General features: G+C 36.1%; 1 protein-coding gene across 1 annotated transcript; it reads right to left on the reverse strand.

Moving 5' to 3' along the window:
- Positions 1 to 625: 625 nt before the first annotated feature.
- Positions 626 to 1,342, reverse strand: LOC107081222 (ecto-ADP-ribosyltransferase 5-like; the record flags this gene model as incomplete). Its single annotated transcript, XM_015369424.1, has 1 exon — positions 626 to 1,342. A coding segment is annotated over one exon (717 nt), but the record flags the coding sequence as incomplete, so codon positions are not given.
- Positions 1,343 to 1,460: the final 118 nt, after the last annotated feature.

Consider the following 1,460-nt stretch of genomic DNA (forward strand, 5'->3'; position numbering starts at 1 on the left):
AGATGAAATATGGACACTGGTTCCCAATGTCCAAAAAGTATGATCATGGCATATGGTATAACAGTACATATAAGTAAGTAAAAATATATAACAAATATATACAAATGCCATTTCCCTTTACAGCACAAACAAGTTAGAAGCAGATACATTTTGTACCTCTGTCTATTATTTTAATCATTAGGCTTTTTTGTGTTTCCAGACTCGCTGTAAAACTGACTGCTGCAGGAGGTTATTCAGGTCTACAGATATAAACCTCTAAAATAAACCTGTTGATATAGTTGATTATACTGACACTTTTAAGTAATCATTTTTAATGAGTGTCTGTATTTATGGACCTCCGTACTCGCCTCAGTTTAAGTTTCAGTTCAGTGGGACAGGCTATGGGGTTTTAACAGAAATAGCATGGCAGTATAGGTACAGGATTACTTTTTATGGTATAGAAAGTGAAGAAAAGTTTTATAGTTATACTCTAAGCTGATGTACTCTTCATAGTTTCCTGTCCTTCCTTTAGTAATGCAGCTCTACACCTCACTGTTTTCTGTTTGATTAACTAAATTTTGATAGTTTGTATAATGTAATGAATCTCAAAGTGTCTTTCCACAGCACTGCTTTTCTGGATATTTCATTATAGATCCCCTATTAGTGTGCTTAGGGCACAGTTTAGTTTAGAATAGATTCTTGTGCTTCGCAGTTTATAGACAACCTTACATGGAAGTTTCTTGGTGGATTCTTCCTCTATCTCAGTTACATTGAAGACCTCATAGGGAGGGATCAGGACCTCTCTTTCATGTTTATACTTAGAGAAATAAGAGATGTCTGCTCCAAAGCAGGTGTAGATTTCAAAGCACGATTCATTACCAAACACTTCGCCCCTATAGCCACCTATTGAACTAGAGGTAAAGGAACCAAAGCGAATTTCATTATTAACAACATCTTTTTGGAATTTGCTGTCTGTGCTCCGGTAACTCGTGACACATTTTTCTGATCCGTTTTTGAGGTAGTGCAGGGCCATGGTAAGATAGAAGTGAAGTGTGTGATAATGAAAATCAGTTTGGTACTTAGCTTTTTGTTCACGGACTGCTTTGTTAAATTCTTTATATAATGGTGGTTGATTAAGGGTGTAAGCATAAAGAGCCTTGATTAGGTTTTTGTCTAGCTGTGATTTCTTCCGCCGTTTATTGTAATATTTTTCTGCTTCTTCCCAGGCTAATTTGAAGTTCTTGTTTTTTTCCTCCTCTGGTAAATACTTTTCCAGTATAAGATTCTCAATCTCCCTTTTACAGCCATCGTACATGTCATCAACAGAGTTTGGAGCCATATCCAGTTTGATTCGGGGATCCACCTGAGGTTCAACAAATAAAACATATTTAGATTAGTACTATGAAAGTTTTTCACTCATTCCCAAAACAAACCACCCCTCACCTTTTTAGGCAGCTCGGTTTTATTCAACAATATATCAA

The sequence above is a fragment of the Cyprinodon variegatus genome, unplaced genomic scaffold (genome assembly GCF_000732505.1).
Source record: "Cyprinodon variegatus isolate N-32 unplaced genomic scaffold, C_variegatus-1.0 Scaffold3461, whole genome shotgun sequence".
Classification (NCBI taxonomy): Eukaryota; Metazoa; Chordata; class Actinopteri; order Cyprinodontiformes; family Cyprinodontidae; genus Cyprinodon; species Cyprinodon variegatus.